This window comes from Solea solea, chromosome 8, assembly GCF_958295425.1.
Source record: "Solea solea chromosome 8, fSolSol10.1, whole genome shotgun sequence".
Classification (NCBI taxonomy): domain Eukaryota; kingdom Metazoa; phylum Chordata; class Actinopteri; order Pleuronectiformes; family Soleidae; genus Solea; species Solea solea.
In genome coordinates, this window is record NC_081141.1 from 16,817,791 (window position 1) to 16,837,300 (window position 19,510).

General features: G+C 41.0%; 2 protein-coding genes across 3 annotated transcripts; both read right to left on the bottom strand.

Moving 5' to 3' along the window:
• Positions 1-281: 281 nt before the first annotated feature.
• Positions 282-6,255, bottom strand: creb3l3l (cAMP responsive element binding protein 3-like 3 like). Its single transcript, XM_058637249.1, has 10 exons — positions 6,129-6,255; positions 4,278-4,409; positions 3,742-4,135; positions 3,457-3,575; positions 3,027-3,119; positions 2,566-2,672; positions 2,018-2,086; positions 1,818-1,902; positions 1,619-1,712; positions 282-1,430 (listed from the first exon to the last, which is right to left on the bottom strand). The coding sequence occupies exons 2-10, from the start codon at positions 4,407-4,409 to the stop codon at positions 1,033-1,035; spliced, it is 1,491 nt and encodes a 496-aa protein (XP_058493232.1). The 5' UTR covers positions 6,129-6,255; the 3' UTR covers positions 282-1,032.
• A 581-nt stretch (positions 6,256-6,836) lies between these two features.
• Positions 6,837-18,766, bottom strand: nim1ka (NIM1 serine/threonine protein kinase a). 2 transcript variants are annotated; one of them, XM_058636812.1, is made up of 7 exons: positions 18,539-18,766; positions 16,401-16,455; positions 11,396-11,764; positions 11,087-11,199; positions 9,227-9,348; positions 8,980-9,126; positions 6,837-8,356 (listed from the first exon to the last, which is right to left on the bottom strand). In XM_058636812.1, the coding sequence occupies exons 3-7, from the start codon at positions 11,704-11,706 to the stop codon at positions 7,598-7,600; spliced, it is 1,452 nt and encodes a 483-aa protein (XP_058492795.1). In that variant the 5' UTR covers positions 11,707-11,764; positions 16,401-16,455; positions 18,539-18,766; the 3' UTR covers positions 6,837-7,597. The 2 variants fall into 2 exon arrangements, with proteins under 2 accessions (XP_058492795.1, XP_058492794.1); XM_058636811.1 differs by lacking the exon at positions 16,401-16,455 and having other exon boundaries at positions 18,539-18,765.
• Positions 18,767-19,510: the final 744 nt, after the last annotated feature.

The window sequence follows — 19,510 nt, forward strand, 5'->3', positions numbered from 1 at the left end:
ATGTCAGTGCATCTGTTCAACATGAGCCACATTTAAAATCTTGATTATACCAAAAAAGCAGTTCCAATAACATGTCGATTTCATTAAAAACAGTAACATAATACACAGAAAAAACAACAAAAATGCCTCACTGACAGAACAGGTCATCACATTTTTTGAGTACATTTTACTGCAACACAGTTTACCGAGCAAATACATCCAACTCCTTATTCTGTGCGCACAGGTGATAAGGTCTATCAGATTTGATCATAAAAGTAAAGACTTGTCCCATGAAATTGTCAAACATGACTTCGAGGGTAGACTGGGGTCGACTAACAATTCTACAGTCAAAAGGTTTAGTGTCTTCCTCTCTAATTTAAAAGACAAAGTCTCCTGGTTTGCTTTACATTAACGTCAAAACAGAAACAATGAAAAAGGTGCGTGGAAACCCTTGTTACAAGGGAAATGCTAACAAACTTTAAAAGTCTTCTAAATGGCCAAATGTCCTGCAATGGCTTAAGCACCGTGGTGATTGACAGCTTGGATCAAGCTTAATGGGAATCGAGCAGCCTGTCTTCAACAATGCAATGGATGTTGCAAATTAAGTTGCTGTGCAAAATTCATGGCGTACTTGTTTTCACCGCAATTCACTACGAGAGGGTCGTGATTAAGAAGCGTATATTATGATGTGATGGTCAAAACGTCTTGTGGGGGTGCCAACAAGTTGACAAAATTTGAGTCTTTAACTGCTTTACTACAGTGCTACCAACTTGGCACATGGCCTCCAGCAACACAGACATGCATATTATCTCTGCATTGTCCTTTTCATTAGGTAGTTTACACTGCTGGAGTGTCTATTGGTTCAAGGAAAACGGAACAAAGTGCAAATCAAGTAACAGAAGTAGGGGAAACATTGGGGCAGTTTGATCTGAGGTCTTGTATTTACAGGTATTTTCCCTTCATCATCATCATTATGTAAGTTTATATTCCCTCTTGTACCCAAAATATCAGGATTATGGAGCGCCGTAGTGGATATGATGATAAATATCGCTACTACATCTCATCAGAGTGGTGCTGAGGTAATATGACAGAGGGAGGGTTCCGGTCTATCCAGTTATCCTTGGACCCTGCTACCTCATATGCCACCACCGGGTCAATGGATCCTTCCTGTGAGATCCCTAAACCCCCAGCTGGACCTGGCTTCATCTCTGCAGCCTGAGCGGGACTGGCGAAGTCTGCTGAAGAGTTGCTGTTGACGCCTGTTTCCGAGTCAGGTTGCTCCACTCTCTGGTAGTCAGGGGTGTGATTTTTCGGACTACTTTGAGTAAATATGGCTTTAACATTATCCACCTCTGCTTGGGTGCCAAATGTATAATCATCTTCTTCGGGCTCCAGGTAGGACATGGCATACGTGCTGTCTTGTGGCAGTGAGCGCAAGGTCCGTGAGATGACTGCAATAATGAAGAAATAATGATTGTCAAAAGCTGAGCCAGCAAAACCACACAGTTGAAAATTCAATTCAAGAAATGTTAATCAAGTAATCATATCATTAAGTCTGTTTGTACAATACGTAAATGACATGCTACATTAAATAATGTTCTGTGCATCATAAAGAAGGTTGCATTTGGAGGGAACTTACTGGAGGTGGGTGTGTAGATTTCCTTTTGTTCTGCTTTTCCACCAAAAGGATTGACTGATGGGAAGATGATGAGGCAGAACGAGAGCAGGAACACCTGAAGGGCAGATGCAAGAAGAAAGTGAGACAGAAATACTGCAGCATTTGATCTTTAACAACTATCAAGTGAAAAGAACAAAGTTAATACTGTGCACCAACTTACCATAACACAAGTGCTGGTTGTGCTGACCTTCATAGTCGACATCTTCACCATCGACTGTAGTTTCTTCAGCTGCTCAATCAAGGATCTGTAAGAGGAAACATCTACTGTAAGAGAGCTCAGCAGATTCAGGGACAGTTTTTTCTTTTTATTAGATTCAAAGTTAAAAAATAAATAAATACTAATACAGATGGAGTTCTTACATGTTCTGTTTATGGAGCAATTGGACTTTCTTTTGCAATTCCAGGTTGTGTGCAGTGCAGATGGCAACCCTGTGGTACACAGACATTAATAGAGACATTGATTATCTGTTTTCAAACATACACTGACTATTTGTCCAACCGCAAAAGCTGAACTACAAAAATCAAAGACACAATAAATCACTTGTTTCACAACTGGGGAGTGCACGCCCTCTAGGGGGGAAGTGGAGCAGTGCAGCACAGCCAGGCAAGTAATGCCTCCAACATAGAATGTCTGAAGTTTGTGAAAGAAGTGGCAGGGAGGGGTTTTTGTTTGTCCAGTTATGTAGACATTAAAAAATAATAAAATAGTCCTTTCTAGATTATTTTCACCTTTATGTGTCATCTGTGTAGGACTATGAATTAATCTGAATGCTGAAATAAAAAGAATTTGAAGTGGATCGTGAGAAAGTCTGTGTTAAAATATGATTTTAAAAACAAACCTTCATGCACAGTGATTAATAAATGTAAGGCAGGAGGAGTTGGATATATTTGCGGTGCTTTCATCTCACCTGTTCTCTAGTCCGTCGACATACACCTTCTTCTTCTTGCGGCTTTCCTGAGCAGACTGCTTGTTGCGGATCTTTCTCCTGATCCTCTTCAAGGACCTCTCCTCTGCCTGGAACACAGAGACAAAAGATTTCAACCACAATGTTGACATTATGCCACAGCAAGACCAAAGAAAATTCATTTTTTAATATTCCTAGAGAAAACAAAAACCCAGATTAAAGACAAAATCATTGTTTTCTAGCCACACAATTGCAACGTTAATACTGTTCTTGAATCACATGCAATTGCCATGAAAATTAAGGTAACAATTTTTTTTATGTATCAGCAGAAAGGGCCTTGATTATTATGTACGTTAACGTAATGACTCTGCAGATGCTTCAATCCAGCACAGCTCAGGGTTTATACTTAGGACAATACCATTGGCATCAGTTGAAGGAAATGTATGCGGTATGTGTATACATACCTTTGTGAGAGGCATGTGTGTGGGGATGGTGACTCCCTCTTTATTCAGAAGCCGCTTCTCCTCCTCACTGAGTACAATCTCTTTGAACTGAAACTGAAGGAAGGAAAAAAAACAGAGGATCAGATCACAATCACCACGTACAAAAGAAGTTGCTTCACAAGTGAAGCAGTTAGCAGGGGGCAACTCCACTGGTTGCAAAAAAAAGTAAATTGTAAGAGAAATCTATGGGTAAATTAACTCTAACCCTTTACAATGACAGTAAACATTTTGTTGAGCACAGCAAATATGAGAGGATACCAGTGTGATTGACGGGTAGAATAATCCAACAAGTGCCTGGCTGCAGGTGACGCACACTATGTCCATTTTTATATTCGTATTGAATATTGATTATTCGATATGATAATTAAAGCAGCAAAAGACAAAAACTGACCTGGTCTGTTTTGTTGGTCAACGTGGAAACCTCGGTTAATTCCTCTATGGCCAAAGTGCAGGGGAGCTCACTGGTGACGTCGTCATCGTCCTCATCCATTTCCTCACTCACCAGGTCGTCTGCGAGAAGGAAAATAAACACAAAGAGTTCTGTTGAAGTTTCTCCTTTTGTTACCACATCTCCAATAAACTCTGTGCTAATGTTAAATCCCCGTCATCTGAAGGGATACGAGTTAAAGTAAGCTAATTGATTTCACCTCTTGAAACATTCTTGGATTGCACATACCCAGATCAATGAAGACATCTGTATCTGGCCTCTCTGCCCTCACACTCTGCAGGATATCCATGTCTGTCCCTCCACTCTGCAGCAAAGAGTAGCTGTGATCTGCCTTGACTGTCAAGGCCTCCACACTCTCTGTGTGGAGCTCTCCAGGGGCCAGTGCAGGGTCTGAGTGCACAGGACTGGGCTGCGAGTAACTGGGGCTGGGCACAACATCACTATCACTGCTGTGAGGACTTGGGCATCCCAGAGCATTGTTGTTTCCAACCCCAGTGCTGCTGTCATCAGAAATGCCACTGTCACTGCCCAAGGGAGAATGAGAGGGACAGATAGTCCCCATAGTGTCCTCCTCTTCTAACAAGCTGGACAGAAAGTCTTCAGTATCCATACCGGTGAGCATCTGGGAGACAAAAAAAAAAAAGTACTCAACTTGTCACTGCTATGTAGAGTTTAACATGTTTATATTATTATTTTTCATTACTGATGTTATTAACTAGCTTCGTCCAGTGTTTATTTATTATTTTGTGTGCATGAAGTCTTACATCTTGTTCAGACAGCCAGGATTCGATGAGCCCGCTCCCATCAGGAAAGAAGGGCTCAGTAGATCCGTCATGAAACAGCATCCCCAACAGATCTGTTCCATCCATGTCTGGAAGATCCTCAGTCATTGACATCTGTCACAATACAGGAGCATTGAGATGACATCATCATTCAATTTCCCTGGTTCTTTATTTTAGCGGTAGGTAATCGGCATCAGCCAATTAATAGTAATACTTGTTTATATCAGTTTAAACAGAAATGGGTGGATGGATGTTTTCATTAAAAACATGCTTGATCCAGAAAATGTCAGAAAGCGTTAAAAAATGTTGATCAGTGTTCGTCAAACCTGGAAATAATGAGGTTCTCAAATGTCTTGTTTTTTTCCTAACTAGTTCTTGTTAATCAAGTAATTGTTTCAGCTCTAGTGGACAGTGTCATTCAATTAATGCTTAACGAGTTAACCAATCAGTATATAGTAAAATTATAAATTTTATCAGATAAATGGGAAAAGATAACTGGCCAAAAGCAGAACTAAACAACCGATCTCTAACTTATTCTCCCTCTTGTAGGCTGCATTACAGATAAGCAGCATTGTTTGCTAATCAATCAGATAGCTGGTGTTTATGTGGCACAAATAGTTGCTGATGCATTCCTCTGTTTTATAACACTAAACTTTTATGGATCTGGGGTAGGGTTGAGAAATTGATAATTTTCAAATAAACATAACCTTTTCTTTTGAATGTGCAGGGCCAGCAGAATACAACGTCCAAAATAAGGGCGAGCACTTACTTCATTGCAGCAAAAAACTTTATTTTGTGAGAATAAATACATTTCAATCAGTCTCACTGGAGAAAGATCTACTCTGATGTCAAAATGTGTCCTCAAAAATGTAGTCTTTGTAGCAATGGAATAAGTGTGCGGGCTTGACCTCTTTTTAAAATAATGCAAATAGCTAATTACATCTTATTTAAAACGTAAGAAACATGGATTCATTAAATTATTAATTTATAATCCTTGCAGTAGAGTACAACATTAGTATGTTGACATGAGGTATGATTGCATCATGTTTATTACAACACTGGAAATATTTAACAAAAGCTTGAATTAAATGAATTATATTACAAATCGAATTGCAATTTGGAGTACTGTTTAGAGAGTTCACATATTAGACACTCTAGTGTCTAATCTCACCGGATGTTGTTGTGTAACCTGCAGGTGTCATACATATGGCATGATGATGATCATTTTAAATAGGACTTTAATTACGATGAGACTTCCGCATCCACGTATACCAAAGTGCCATGTAAACACACTCGCGTTGCATCATCACCACGCTGACATCATCTTAGAGTGGGCCACGCCCCCACGTCTTTGTCACGAGATCTGACTGCAGCATCAAATGTCAAAACAAATAAAACATGCTGACCTATGATAATGAGGGAAACGACATTTTGTAGGCTGAATTTCATAACCGCTGTGAAAGAAAATGCTGTTTGAATGCAGCGTGTCTTCATTGTCTTGTTCCTGCAGCATGGCCACACAGTCAAGAGCACACTAACGAAATGACCCAGTTCTGCTGCTTGCTAGCTGCTGACAAGCAGTGTGGCTTCTTATTCGCTTCATTAGCATCATTATTTCTCAACACGAGGAGAAGGTTTAGTTGCACCGTTTTACTCCAGCAAAAAAATAAAAAATAAGAACAAGGAAGCGTCTATAAGGCCAACACCGAAGAGCCAGCAACTCCACGTATAATCTTAATAATCTTATCAGCAGCTGCTTCTTAAGCGAGTGCGGTTATTTACACTCGTTGACAAACAGTAAATGCAGCTACATTTCGACGTTAATGTCCTTACCGTGTTGTAATGGGAGATGAAATACCATTCGAGTGAGTGCGTCCCGGGTGTCTAATGGTCTCTCTGTTCAGAGGAGGTTTGGCGGAAACACAGCCGTCCACAGCGCTTCCTCTGAAACCACCTTCCAACAAGGCAGAAATTGCGTCATAAGAAAAGGCGGATATGAGCGCCAAGACTTCCGGAAGGAGGCTTCTGGGAAGTGTAGTTCCCAGCGTTCCTGCTTGTTCTGAGTGCCAATACTGTGAGTGGAAAGGTGACTGGATGAAGTGAATTCAGCTTCAGGAACACCAAATAACACTGGAATTGGGTTCCTAAATTACAAACACATTAACTGGAGTACATTTTGCTTATACAAGTCGTGAATTTTGCACAGCAAAACATTGTTTTTGAAAGACTTTCAGTCAAAATCAGCAGCATCTTGTATCTAATCTAATAGTTTTTCTATACATGCATACAACTTAGACAGGGGGCAGAATATACAACTACATGAGCTGAGACATGTTGTCTGTCCGTCTTTCTGTCTTTGAGCAGCATAACTCACAATAAAATGCAGTTTGATGACATTTGATTTTGGCCGTGAGATCTCCCCACTCAAACATCATTGCTGTAGTTACATGTAGATATATGTAATGTATTAACAGTATTTGATCGGCCAATATATATGGTGTTTGTGTGTGTGTGTGTGTTTGAAAAAAGAGGGGGGGGGGAAGCATTCATTTTCATTTCAATTTATTTTACTCAACACATAGGACATGGCATCAGATTATTAAAATAATTTAAAAATAGTGAGTCAATATTAAAGATGAATCTGCCACATGACTGACTTACACGTTTGGTGGTTGGTACACGTTGGTATTTGTAGTTTTGTGTCATGTCGTGGCTTTTTCAGGCCACAGGGGAAAGAAATTGAAAAGAATAAAATCAAGAGTACAATGAAACAAGTCCGTCTGATACCATTATAGAAAATTAAGGCCTCGCAGAAAAGTGCATTTAAAAAAGCAGATCTCATGTGCTCTCTCTGCATGCTTCACCTCTTCATCACCTTAGCATTATGTGGATCTATAAATCTCCCTTTAAGATTAAGGCTACATTGGGATTATTGGTGTCGCGACACGAAGCACAGAATATAAGTGGATGAAGACTACCTGGCCTGCATGACTCAAATAAAAATATATATGCTTTCAAATACTAAATATTACATTTCATAACATTTACAAATCTCAAGATGGATACCTCCCTGTCCCTGTCAAAAACAATCATGATTTACTGGTAGCAATATTCTCACAGAGACTAATTTTACTTACTAAATGAGACACTTAAGTAAGAAATCCCAGATTTCAGGAGCAGGATAGCATTGTATACGGTCATTACGATTTCCTGTTCAATGCTGCACTGTAAAGCACTTGTTATTTCTAATGCGATCCATGCAGACTCATCAAAGCGTGGGTTAATTTCCAGAGTGAAGCCGATCATAGAATCAGACAGAGTTTCGATGTGTGCCGCAAACTGCGGTACACTTTTAGCCGTTCCTTTTTACTCGATGTAGTTGCTGCGACCACCTTGGTGACTACAGACATAGTCTCAACGGCCCGTCTCTTGTGGACACGGTGGAGCAGGATCCTAAAGACCCCAGTGATGGAGCTCCTGCAGTCTTTCCCCTGGTTGTTGAGGATGTGTTCTGAGGTGATTCCTAGTGTCTCCAGTGCTGCCTTCACCTCCTTCTCTTCCTCGTCGAGTTCGGGAGAGTCGCCCTCTGCAAGGTAGGACGGGTCAAGTTTAAAAGGTTCCATCGCCCGTGGGAAGTCCACAGTGAGCAGCCATTCGCAGCCCATCATCTGCTCCACTGTGCAGCGGTCGGTGGGTATAGGTTGAAGGATTCCCCTGATCAGCCTCTGGCATGTGTCTGGCACCCAGGTAGGCAGAATGTAGGCCCCCTCCAGGATGCATCGCTTCAGTTTGGCCACTGTGTCTGCCCTGAACGGCATGGTGCCCGTCACCATAAAGAACAGCATCACGCCCAACGCCCAGATGTCGACAAAGATGCCGACGTAATGCTCATCCCGGAAGAGCTCAGGCGCAGCGTACGGCGGAGAGCCGCAGAACGTGTTGAGCGTCTCGTCGCGGCGGCTCAACGTGCTAAACCCAAAGTCTCCCACTTTGACACAAGCGCTGCTGGTGTAGAAGACATTCTCTGCCTTCAGGTCACGGTGGATGATGTTACTCTCGTGCTGTGGGCGGAAGAAAAAAGTAAAAGTGAGGTTGAATGTGAGGAGCTTTCATTAATCAGAAAGATTAAGATAATCAGATAATCAGATAATCAGAAACAATGGACACATAATATTATACCAAGTATTAATATATCTGTTGAAACATGTTTGGTAAACATCTCTAAGTATTAATGACACAATGTCGTTGCCACGTCAGTGGGCTTTCTGACCCAACAGATATTAATATTTGACTGATTAATTAAAGATGACGATGATCTAATCTAACCTAGACTCATCTAATTCATAACAGCTCTGTTACGCTTACATCAAAATGTCCATCATATGTAAAGTTTCTAGGGGTTATTTAATTCATTCCATCTTTATGCTTTGATAGCCCAGGCGGAGCTTAAAAAAGGGGGAGGAGTCTGGTACAACAAGCCAGTAGGTAAGCTGATTTTTATCACATGTATTATTTCTATATTTTACACTGAACTGTGAAGATTTGCACCTGGATTAATTAATAATCTTACTAGATACCCGTATATACCAGTTTTTATCTGGTTTTTGGTTTTCACTTTAAGAGAGTAATTCATGTCATTTGCTCTTTGCATTCAGGTTGGTGTAAAAAAAACACACGTCCTGACCATGTGTTGGACAGCAGAGAGGATCTGAGCAAAGACAATCTTGCCATCGGCATCAGGAAGTTTCCCTTCAGTTGTGATTTTGGTGTAAAGCTCCCCTCCCCCGGCATACTCCATCACCAAGTGTAACCGCGTTAATGTCTCCACCACCTACAGAGAGGAAAGAAGGACAACACAGGTGACAGTCATGGAGAGAAGTAAATGACTGTAATCCTTGATGATTGTAAATCAAGAGGAGAGTGTGTCAAACCTCATAGAGGCGTATGATGTTGGGATGGTGCAGTTTTTCCATGCTAGAAATCTCTCTGGACAGCAGCTTCTGGGTCTTTTGATCCAGCTTGGTTTTGTCCAGGATCTTTATGGCCACCTTGTCTGGTGACAGAGCAGCCAACGGTCAGTGATGCATGAAACTTAATATCAGAGGGAGTTGACCATCCTGAGCGTGCAGAGAAATACTTCCAAACGGTATTTCAACGGACACCTTTTTTACCAACATTAAGCTTTATTATGGAAAACAAAGACAAAAAAATGCAACTACCTCATTGTGCGTAGCATTGCGTATCACGGCTGGTATAATTACATTTTTATTTGATTTTTTTAATAGCTATACATATAAGATACCACTAAATGTTCATAAACCTAGTGAACATAAAAAGTGAGCCTGGTTTCATCAGCAAACACAACATTTCATCTGATGTGACCAGACCTGATGCTATGATCCAGATAATATATATGATGGAGGATTATTTGCCCCTCACAAAAGCACTGTAAATACACTAGGACTGAGCAGATATGTACAGAGTGCCTCCGGTGACATTTGATTAAAAAAAAAAAAAAAAATAAAAAATAATAATAATGCCACGAGATAGTAATGTGTACAAGATTTGAGACCGTGGGAAGGTCTGAAGTAGATCAAGCAATAAAACAACATCGATATCTGCCAATAATGATATGAGCCATAAGCTCATTTAAGACCCCTTGTGGCGCCAGGAGTGGACGAGTCAAGATTTGTACCAAACGCATATTCATCAGCTTAGTGCTGGCTAAGACCACACAACAATCAGTTGCCAACAATTTCAAAATGAACCACGAGGGTGACAAATACACCAGGGAAACGACTACTATTTTGTTGCATTTAGCCTGTTGCACGTGTAGCCTACATTTGTGAAAAAGAAATGTCGATTAGGCTATTGTGTTCAGTTCAATACGATACAATTACAGTATACGGTATATTGTGTGTGTGAAAGCTGAAAAACAAGTTTAATTCTAAAGGGAAATGAATGCAAACTGTATTGCAAAAGGACTTGACAGATAGCGTGTCAGATTCAAACTGATTCTTTTAAATGATTCATAGGGATAAAAAAAAAAAAAAGAGCTCAGGTAACTAAATACAGAAAAGTTCTTAAGGGGCAAAACGCTGTCGAGATATCTAATTGTGCGTCAGTATACATTATTCAGGCGGGTACGAGGCTTCCTTTCAGCTGTGACATAGCTTTCAATGAGCATTTGAAATGCATCACAGCTCATATTGTTGTTTTTTTTTGGTGGGGGGGGGGCTAAACTGTACCACTTATATTACACGCGCACACACAGATGGCACAGAAAAGTGCATATTACACTAAAACATAGAACGTGCACTGTGCACACACACACACACACACACACACATAATTTCCTTTTTCTCTCCAAGCTTTGATGAGGCATGCAGCAATTTCAGCCGTCGCTAAGGAAACCGGAGATCTCTAATCAATCCATCTGTTCAAGGACGGCAGACATTTAGTCTCTTTGTGGCTGAATCAGCCCCCTGGTCAGGAGTGCATCACCTTGTTAGTAAATTGCTGCTTAAGAAGACACTTGTTAGTGTCGCAGACCACTGATGGAAACAGCCCATCAGCTGAATTATCACAAAGAAACAAAAAGAAAAAGAAAAAGAGCCGGAGCAGCAGTTTTTTTTTATCGTTGAAGGTGGAGGTTTTTAGACTTCCTTTTGGATATTATTAACAAGAACCGCCCGGGCCTTTTATCATGTCGGTATGACGTCTGCTTCTCATTTTCCCATGTGTACGTTTGATAAGCACAGTTGCATTTTATGAATTTATTCATTTATTACCTTTGGTGAGGGCATGAATTCCCAGCTTTACATGGGAGAAATTTCCACAGCCGATCTCGCCACGAATTTTGTAGAAACCGATTCTTCTCCCCACTGTTAGCTCACGCACAACCCTGTATTCAGATTAACAATAATATTAGAGGACAGACATTGCACTAAATACTCTCTATGGTGTAATAGAGTTAAGCCACGACAGACAGAATTCCAGTGAATGGAAAGTCAAGTAAGTCAAACAACTGACTCTCAAATCACCTATGGCCTGAAATGACCCGTGAAAATGTGACGCCTGTTTTATCTCTGGAGCCGTACCTGTCATCCTGGCACATGTCGAGGTTCAACCTCTCCAGCGGAGTGAGGCGGCGGACAGTGGCTCCCTCGTCGTCTGTGTTGATGTCTGAACTGTCCTGGCGGCTCCAGCGGGTGTACCTTTGGCCACCTGTGACCGCAGCTGTGCCCCCAAGGGAACCTCCGACAGACTCTACATTTGACTCCCCCGTCTCAGCCCCAGAAATTGAGCCGTCCCCAGCTGTGGCGGCTGTGCCCGACCCCCTAGATCCTGCTGTCCCTGCCCCAGCCTCTGTCCCCTCTGGGCTGCTCTCAGTGGGGCAAACTGCAGTCATCCTGCACGGGTCACCAAGGGTGGAGAGGACTTAGCTCATGGCTGGGAGTGGTGCATTACTGGAGGAACAAAATCAAAAAAGAAAAAAATCAACCGTTGTAGTTGTTAGTCTATATTTAAATACTTTTTTGAGTATTTCTTGGTTGCATTCTATAAGGAGGAGGAGGTACATAGTTGTAACTTTAGGGGTTAAACCTTGTCACAGGTACAGCTTTGGATAGTTTGACATTTATATACTTCAATTTAGGAGTGCATTTTATATTAATATATGAAATGAAGCTAATTAAATAAAATGCACAAACAGGCAGAGTATAACCTAGACAGGCCACCAAACCCTTGTGGGACTAACACACAGGGACAAACTGTTTAATCTCTAATATCCAACGTGCATATCTTTGGACTTTGTAAGGAACCCACGCTTACACAGAAAGAACACGCTAACCCCACACAGAAAGGCCCTCGATCAAACCGGGATCTGAAATTGGCACCCTTCTTGTTGTGAAACAGCAATGCAAGCCATGCGCCACCATGTGGCCAGCAAAGCATCCCATGTCACCTTTAAATCTTTGTGCATCTCCAGCTATTTTCAGCCATGTCTTAATTTAAGAGGGATTATTTTATATTTGATTGTACACAAATGGACTCGTAATAATAATACTAATTATTTCGGACAGTGTATGTTGACGCTTTATGATTGAATTATTCATTGAGCCTTTATCTAACCAGGTTGCTCCCACCGAGATCAAAAGATCTCTTTCGCGAGGGAGACAGGGCCAAGAGTGCAGCAGCATAATTACATTAACGGCGACGACCATCAGATAAAATGAAAGTTACGTAAAACACTTGCACGAGATAGACTGAAACGCACCTTTTAAAATATACACCTTTAAATAGGACATTAAAAGCTGATTTAATAACATCTACACGGTAGATTTTGCAACACATATTTGCGTAAGACTACATGTGAAATTAAAAAGAACAACAGTTCAATAACTAGTTACAGAACATTCATTATCTACTCATGTGAGAGCAGTAATATAATTATTTCCAATTATTTTCATTGATATTTCAACAGGATAGAGAAAAAAATCAAACCAACAGAAAACTCAAATAAAAGAGGGGTAAGCAAACAAACAAGAACAACCATTTAACTAATTGCGGAGCGGATATGAAGTCAATTTAGATGCGACAGAAGCCTTGAGTTACCTTTAGATATGTGTGCCATTTAGAAGGCAAATCCTGCACCTTTGCCCAAATCTCATAGCTACTACGATGCATCACAAACAAATGTTTAAACTTTAAAGATGAAACTGTCTCCACTCCACAGACAGTTTCACATGCTGCGTCCAAAACTCCAGTGATGCAGCTGCAAAGTGTCCTCACCACAGCCAAATATCAGGGGTGAGCTATACAGGCGCAGTCCTGTTGCATTTCACATATTTCCAGCAGCCGAGCATTCACTTGTCCTTATTTGTAAGCGCTGAAGAAAAGGCACAGAGGCTTAAGATCAGATAGATGGCGTGTCATTAGACTGATGCTCCTGGTTGTCTCTGAAGAGCTCTGCAGAGCGTTAATGGGCTCTTTTGACTCTCCTGGGTATAAATAGGTTCACAGGCTGAGGAGGAGGGAAGAAGAGATGAAGGGTTGGAGGAAAAAGGCTGAACAGATGATAGTGTCAGGATGCAGCAGCCATGGGGTGTTACGTGAGACAAGCTAGAATCAAGAGAGACGGGGAAAATAAATGATATTTACACTCGTTTTGACGTCTAATTTCTAGTTTGTCCAGGACAGAATTGTTATTGTCCCATTATTACATCACTATCTTCAGCATTATTATGTAACAATTAATACATCAAATCATTCGACTCATTCAGGATTTCTGATTTTTATGCTTTTTTTATTAACTTTATTTATTAAGTCTTTTCTCACATGAAATTAATTTAAAGGGCAAGCAAGATGGATCACACACACATCCACGGCAACCACAGCATGTGATCTGTTCTCTTGCTATGTTTTTATTTACCTTTATGTAAGTGTGTCAGAACGTACTGTACATCCTTAATGGGTAGAGAATCTGCAAAATATGCGCGCGCGTGCCGTTTAGGGATCTGCAACATTTGAGTACTGCAAGAGTTTGTTTGGTGCTTGGCTCCAAGGACAGTGCAAGCTGATGTTGCCATGAGATCCAACATAAACAAATGAGCGAGACGCTCACTCTCCACCAGCCACAGAGGACTTAAGCTAAAAACACCAGCTCAACTCACCTTTTCACTTCAAACACTGAATATAATATAATGCAAGTCATTCTCAGTAATGCTATTGTTGATGCCCACATGTTGCACTGAGGAAAACAAGCTAAAACAATGTCACATTTAGAGAATGACGAGGTGTTTCCTAAAAGAACAATTCAAATCAACAAAATAATAAGACACTATTTCATTTCTTATTCATCATCATTTCATCTTGCTGTCCAAAAAGCATTAAAAACATGTCAGTAATGACACTGTTAGGTATTATATCCATCATACAGACAGTTATGATGATGAACATGCACTCTATATAATCATTTTACCTATACCCCCACATGTATAGTATTGTTTCACTATTGATGCAAAAGAAAGGCAGTTTAAATAACCGTAATAACTGACACATCTATTTATACACATTTATAGCATCATATAAATTAATTCTGGTGGTTGTTGTATGTCAACAGGTGATTCAGTCATCTGAATCTCTGAACTCTGCAAATGTCGAAACATACAAGAGAAATATAAGACTAATAAGGACACGGTTGCCAAGTCGCGTCAACTTCTTATTTCTGGAGCCCATTTAAAAACAACCAAGGTTGACCAAAGTGCAACATAAAAGGAATAAAACATAAAATCAATAAAAACATGAAAGTAAAACAGTAAATTGGTAACACAATAAAATAATAAAATGAGAATGTCTAGCCATTTATCCTGAAGTGAAGGCCAAGGAGAACAGGTGGGACTAAAATGTTCAGTGGTGGGGGCAGATTCAATTTCCATGGGTAAATCGTTCCAAAGTTTGAGGGCAGAACAGTATTGGACTGGAAACACAAAGAAGTGGCCATCAAAATGATTCAGAAGTTAATGCGACTGCTCCAAAAAACCTGGTCCTTCAGCAGTTTCACCAAATAAACACTTCTTGCCCTGCACATAAAAGCTCCCTCGGTCAGGTTTAATAGTATATTATACACTGCACTTTTAAGTCAACGGTAAAAAACAACCTCAGCGTGTGTGGCAGGCCTGTGCGTGCGTTTTAGAGGATAAATCCCGTTCTCTATTAAAAAAAAGAAAAGATGAATGAATCTATGTAAAAGCCTCTCTGAAAAAATCAAAGCAATTCTCTTTTGTCAGGACCACAGTCTCCCTCCCTTTCAAACACCTTCCTGTCATCACACCATGAATATCTAAGCATTGATCTCAGGTAACCCGAAAAAGACTTGCAAAAGAGAGGAGAGGCCTCCACTTTATAGCACAAAGCGACAAGCCCTGAATACCAGCCTTTTATGTGTGTGAATGAAAAGACAAACACACACACACACAACCATGCATCAGATACATGCAACTGGATATAGTGCATACTCGGCTGGATTGATTAATATGATGTAGTGTGTGATGTATCCCAAAGCAGGGTTGATTAAAACAATTTAAAATAAAAGTAACGCCACAGAAACTCTACAGTGGAGTCTATAGATCGTTACCCAGACTGCTTTGTGCTTGGCTTTCACTTGATAACACATCTACCTGGTTGCCTGGTGACGAACACTGACCGTGCATGTTTTTTTTCAGTCAGGACCGAGGATAAGGCATTAACTGGTACTGCATGTCAAAACAAGGAGCAAGCTCAGCTGTGTGTTTACAGGGAGACCGTGCTGCTGCGTTAAGCCTGAGAGTGCCCGTGTTAATTATGTGCGTGTGTGTGAACCGACTGGATTAATACACACGAAAAAATCAGCACGACAAACCTTGCTCATTAGGAGCGCAGAGCAAATAGCAGTAAAGCAAACGTCCAGGATATATCGATACGCTCACACACTTCACAAACACAGTTTGAGGCATAAGCTCAGTCTGAGGTGATGCCTCATGTTTCTCTGTTTAACATGCTTTTGTTGTTGACCGCACATAATCGAGCGGTTTACTTTCGGGCCTACTTTCACACGTGAGCAGAACTCAAGCTTTCATTATCAATGATTCACTATCAATATTGACTGATTGACTCACCCAGCCATATTCAAATATTCACTATCTTACCTGTCACAATGTAAATTAAAGCTGAGAATGACATATAGATAGGTGAATAAAGCACTGGAAAGTCAAAGTCTTGTGCCATTTCTTGACTTTCTTAGTTGAATTGATTTATGGTTTGCCTGAAACAAGTGTTAAAGCTATTAGCGCATATTCTGAAAGACTATTTAGAAACTTGTGCTATAAATTAAAAAATAGAGTTTGCTGTAAGGTGGATATTAAATGTTGAAACTAAGTGTGCTGATTTTTTTTAATATTAAAATATACAGTATGTTAGTAATAGAAAGCATTGCAGACCTTGGATATATCCAATCCAAGTTTATTTGTAAAGCACTTTAAAACAACCACAGTGCTGTACAGAATAATCTAATCTAATCTAATCTAATCTAATCTAATGATAAAATACATTATCAACTTGGTTTACCTTTCTGTATCAATGTACAAAACCTTCATGAACGATCATCACTGGCAGATGTATCCTGTAAAATAACAACACAGCAAGCTTTGTGTTGGATTCATCAATAAGATGTGAAATCTCTATTTATCACGTCTTGAGATGAACAGCCACTGCTTCATCAGCACACACAATCACATTTGTCAAGTGTGTGTCCTTACTCACCAGACAGTCAATCATCTGTCTGTGGTTCCCTGAAGACAGACAGGGAGAGAGGGAGGGAGTGAGTGAGGGAGGGAGGGAGGAGAGTTTGCCTGGTGCTGATCACACTGCTAGCATCAGCAGCCTCTTCACACACACTCCAACAACGGAAAATACGAGAGTCCATCCACAACAGCTGTGAGCTGAGAACCGGTCACTCGTCCATAATGGACTTGCCTGTGCCTTTCGCGCGAGGTGAGAGCGGCTAGGAGCTGCTTTGTTATATCCACACGGCTTCCATGTGTAGTGTTGTTCTGCTGAAGAGTTCTCCCTCTGTGTTTTTTTGTTTTGTTGTTTTTTTTCCTCTAAAGTGCCCCCCTACTTTGCCTCCCATTCACACCAAGTCCATTCCCTCCAGTCCAGCCGTTGCATATAAGCCATTCTCTGCTTTTCACAGCCATTATGCATTCAGGCACACAAAGACAATGCATAAGCCGGTGTATATACGTTCACACAAACTTTCCCCCTCACACTTGTGTAAAAACTACACACACACACACACACACATGAACAGCAACATGACTCCACACAAAGCTTCCCAGTGTGTTAGGGACACACGGCTGACAAGAATAAAGAGCTCAACACAGTGAAAGCGCTGTGGCAATGAAGACTATGGGCCCTAGGAACAGAGAGACAGGCCTCTCTGGAATCTATGGCACAAATATTTCCAACTCCAAAAAACAGAGTGATCTCGCTAAATCCCTTCCCCCTGTCACACACACACACACACACACAGGAGTATGGATGCAGTAAAACCACACATCTGTAGGACACATACACCTTCAATAAACACCATTTTGAGAGCTGTAAAGAAACTGTGCAGCACACACTGTTATTCCCAATGCCTGACACACAGTACACACAGCCTATAGACCCCAGAATATCTTGGAGGCCGACAGAGAGCTGTATCCGTCTCTGAGGCCTTAACCAAGTTACCATGACACTGTATGCAGAGAGCTACATAACATAACATAACACTGCAACAGACGCGGTGAAATCCTGCATCTGTCCATTCAAATATTGTTCAAATGCATGTGATTCCCTGCCGGTGCCTCCATGGGTTTGCATTTCATTCAGGCACAAACTAGTTTTGCTTCCATTCCAGTAAGTTAGCTAGAGTTAGTTAGAGCTTTCATGATTGTTTTGATTTGGCAATGTATCACGCCGGTTGTTTACTTCCCGAAGCAGGGCACAAACACGCACGTTGTAGTTAAAGGCACATCCTCCCGATGAGTCCCTTGAATGAGATGAAGGATCATCCTATTACCCGACAGCTGAACTCTCTCAATCTCCCTCCTCTCTTTCCTAACAGTGAACACAGAAAACACAGCGCAGGGTGAAGTGTATGCTCTTTTCTTCCCTTCTCTGTTCTCACACCCTCAGGCACATGTCTGTATTTTTAAAAAGAAACAAAAAACTTTTTTCCACCCTCTTATAAACATAACACATGAGTCATCTTTATATGTAAACATCTTCACTGAATAGGTGTCCAAAGTCCAAATGAAGGATGCAGGTGATGATGGAGCTCGGGCTGTTTCATCACAGGCAGAAACCAGGCTGAGCAGAATCAGAGACTAAAGTGGATCCCCAAGTTTGATCCATTACGAAGTGCGTATACGTCACGGACAGGCGCGCGTGCGTGCGTAAGTGCCAGGTGATACAGTGTGGAAATGATGCACTGATTTCACAACCAGGGCACAAACATGAACAACAAATAAAAGATTAAATTGAATGAGTGTGAAGGTTCATTTACGCGGCACTGCTGCAGAATATGTGTACGAATTAAAAGGTTATATTTTTTCTGCTTTCCAAACAGTGATTTGTTAACCGGTGTCCTTTCAACAGTAACAACAGTCACGCATTTCCTATGTCATAATCTTGACAGCACAAGTGTGAATGATTCTTACTTGGATGACAGACTTCACCGGCTGTAAGGGACATGTTTTATCCATCTCCTCGCTGGGAAAACCATCTTCTTCCTCCCGTGGCCGGTGTCATTGCACTGCTGCCGCTGTCGCTCCTGCTGCTGCTTCCCCTGTTTAGTCTGTAGAGAAGTGGGGAATCCTCAGGACTGGCAGGTGAGTGGACGAATCAGCGGCGCGCACCGTGCGCCTCCGATCCAATGAGGTGCAGGGATTACAGATAGGAGCTGCAGGATCCGTTCAGTAGTTAAACCGGTGGGTTAAGCAAACCACAGGAACTGTCCCTCCCCCTTTAGCAGGTAATTTAACCCGTGCGTGTCACCCAGGCGATTGGCACGGCTGAGGTTCAAGATAGGGTCAGAGTCCTCAGCAGACACGGTGAGGTCCATAGATGATTGATTCACGACTCACTGGTTCTCTGACAGAACACTGAGGTTACTAAAGATGGAGGTTATTAGGTTCTATGGTAAAGGATTTTTGGTGATGTCTGGGATGATATATACTTATCATGGTATATTTTAAAGGGGGGTAAGATTATTAATGCATCTATGATGTGTAAAGGAAATAAATGACATGATTTTAAAAATGAGGCCTTCTGTAAGCTCATCCGTTGGCTGTCAACAGACTTAGGTGAATTGAAATCATTAAAATCATTAAGAAGGATGTGACCTTATATATGTGCTCCCTGTCAGAACTGGGTAGAGTTGAAACAATGAATCGATTATGAATCAATTACTAAATTAATTGACAACTATTTTGATAATCAATTGATCGGTTCAAAGTTTTGATTAAAACAAGATTTCCGATTGTTTAAGCTTCTTAAATGTGAGTATGTTCTTCATTTCTTTGCTCTGGATACAAAGAATCATTCAAAGTGAATCATTTTTGGTTTGTGGACAAAAGAAGATATTTGAGAACATCATAATTTCCAGGTTTGACTAACACCGATCAATATTT